We start from the raw sequence: 2,753 nt of genomic DNA, 5'->3' as shown, positions 1-2,753 counted from the left end.
TCGTTATATGCAGAATAATATGGTACTTATTGTTGTCACAGATTCTTTAGCAGACATATTTCACGTTATAAATGTACAAAAATTGCATAAAGATCATTATTTCAGTTGCAGTTTAGATATATTTGAATTTAATTTTATACACATTTTACATTCTTCATAGGTGTTCCTTTTTAAGGACAAAGGTCTTAAAATCATATGTTAGCTTTGAAAACTTTATCATGTTTTAAACAATTAAGTTGATTTAAAGTTTACATACATGTACCTCATATAACATACCTATCGCTACATATATGATTCAAATATTTGGATATAAGAATAGACAAAGAAGTAATCTAACAATCATAGTTTTTGATAAACGTGATGGCTTTAACTTTTTTTCATTTACTTCTCTTATAAGATAAATAGAAGAAAATTGCCTTTTTATACTTTTAACGGATTAGGAAACATGTTTGTCATGCGTGAGGGATTTATATATACACACTACTCGTAATGTGTGCTGTGTTCATTGGAGGGTGAATTTTCACAGCTTGAAGCAAAGTTCGCGAACAAATTGAATTACTTTCATTAAACAAACAAAATTAGGTTGCAGTGTTCATTATTCTTTAAAGTAGCCCTCCTCTGACTTAAATGCAAATTTTCCTCCGTTCTGCACATGCGCGAATCAGTCTGTCACGTGCACATGCTCTGAAGCATTCTGTTCATAGACGCAAAAATATTTTCTCGTGTCTTTTATTTCTCTTACCATGCAAGTAATTTTTTATATCATACGAGGGTTGTCCGTAAAGTTCGTGGACAACCTTGATAATAACTGACAAACAATGATGAAATATCTGAAACTATTATTTTCATTTAATTCATGTTTCATTTCATTGATATGCAAGTTTTCATCACATATAACGCATAAATAAGTATATTTTAATCAGATACAAAAAATATACACTCTTATACGCGGAACACTAAAATTAAAATCCATGCATGACGTTACCCAACGTCAAAAGCGAAACACATTTAATTTTTCTCAACGTAGTCACCATTTAACTCAACACATCTCTTATGTCGCTTTAACCAGTCATCAAAAATATTCACAAACTGTTCTGGTTTCATACGGGAAATAATATTAAGCACTTCCTGTCTCAGCTCCTGCAAATCCTCAAACCTCTGTCCGCGTAAAAACGACTTAATGTACGGAAATACGGCAAAGTCCATAGGGGCTAAATCCGGGTGTGGGGAGGGTGCGGAAGCACTCAAAACCAAGTAAATAGATCTCTAATTGAGTTGTCGAGAGATATGTGCTGGAGCATTATCTTGGTGAAGTATCACTTGATCTAGGTTGGCTGCTAGATATGGGCGTTTCTTTCTAAGTGCGTGTACCAAATCTCTCCGCAGGACCTAACAAGACAACAAATAACTAACAATTCCGTACCAGCAATTCAAATAGCATTATTTCTAGAAAGTGAAATGATATAAAGAGAATGAAAATCTTAAAAATGAAATATACTAAATATTTAAAAAAAAATATAAAATGTTGATATCGATTTAAATAAAAAGAAACACCCTAGTATTGATTATTATGTATCATGTATTTTGTTTTGAAATTAATGATTTAGTTTAATTACCTTACAATAGTAATCAGAATTTACAGTCTGGCGATGTGGTACAGCGTGTGTTAGAATCATCCCCCTCCGATCCATCAAAGAATGAACATATTCTTTCGAAGGGATTTTGTAACTTTGGCTTTTTTCGGCGGAGGAGAGTTCGTATTTTTCCATTGACTGGACTGTTGCTTTGTTTCAGGGTCATAGTAGTGGAAACAGCTCTCGTCGGTTGTAATAATTCTGTCCAAAAAACTTGTGCCGCCTAAGTTAATTTTTTTTTTATAAAAAGTCTTGACAATTCTACTCTCCTCGCCAAATTTTCAGTTGTCAGAATTCTCGGCACCCATCGAGCACAAACACGACTCATATTCAGATCACCAGATAAAATTTCATGTACCGTAGTCTTTGAAATCCCACACTTTCCTGCAATTTCCCGAACCGTAAGTCGCCGATCACTGTCAATCACGTCACGAACTTCCTCTTTTACTGCATTACAATCTCGGAAAGATGGTCTTCCTTCACGTGTGTCATCATGTAAGCTGTCCCTTCCATCCGAAAATCTTTTATGCCACTTGAACACTAAAGAACGGCTCACTTTACAATGTTTTCCAGACTGTTTAAGGAATTTATGGGTCTCTGTTGGCGTTTTCCCGATATCGACACAAAATTTAAGCACGGCTCTTTGCTCCACCCTTTCTGGAAACGTCCCTTTTTCGCAGATAGACGATCCTGATTCGAATCTCGATTTTTCCGCCATTTCGTAACTTTTCACATTCAAATTTTGTAGATTTGACGCAAAAACTCTAGTTAACGTCATAATGCTAAATTCATCCATATTTTCGCGGAATTTTATAAAATGCAAATGAAATATTTAAAGTGATTAAAAATTTTTTAATAAAAATTATGCGGTGCTCACACAGTCACCATTCGAAGTCTTATAATGAGGTCATAACTGTTAATATATATTTAAAATTAATTTTTTTTTTTTATATACATTTTTTTATTAACATATAGTAAAGGATAATAAATATGCTAATAATAAATATGTATGACACAACATTTATTTAAATATTAGCTTGTCCATGAACTTTACGGACAGCCCTGGTATTTGATACATTTATGAAAATATTTTCCTAAAGAAGCGAACAGAAATCTTTG

The 2,753-nt window shown here is 33.3% G+C and overlaps 1 protein-coding gene across 1 annotated transcript; it reads right to left on the bottom strand.

Moving 5' to 3' along the window:
• Nucleotides 1-1,266: 1,266 nt before the first annotated feature.
• LOC134239878 (protein GVQW3-like) lies at nucleotides 1,267-2,352 on the bottom strand. The gene is made up of 2 exons (XM_062722003.1): nucleotides 1,900-2,352; nucleotides 1,267-1,389 (listed from the first exon to the last, which is right to left on the bottom strand). The coding sequence occupies exons 1-2, from the start codon at nucleotides 2,350-2,352 to the stop codon at nucleotides 1,267-1,269; spliced, it is 576 nt and encodes a 191-aa protein (XP_062577987.1).
• Between the last annotated feature and the right edge of the window lie 401 nt (nucleotides 2,353-2,753).

Source organism: Saccostrea cucullata, unplaced genomic scaffold, assembly GCF_032062105.1.
Source record: "Saccostrea cucullata isolate Sc308-1 unplaced genomic scaffold, CSIRO_AGI_Scuc_v1 ctg17533, whole genome shotgun sequence".
Classification (NCBI taxonomy): Eukaryota; Metazoa; Mollusca; class Bivalvia; order Ostreida; family Ostreidae; genus Saccostrea; species Saccostrea cuccullata.
Note: the sequence above shows the minus strand (reverse complement) of the source record. Positions and strands in the feature narration are given on the sequence as shown.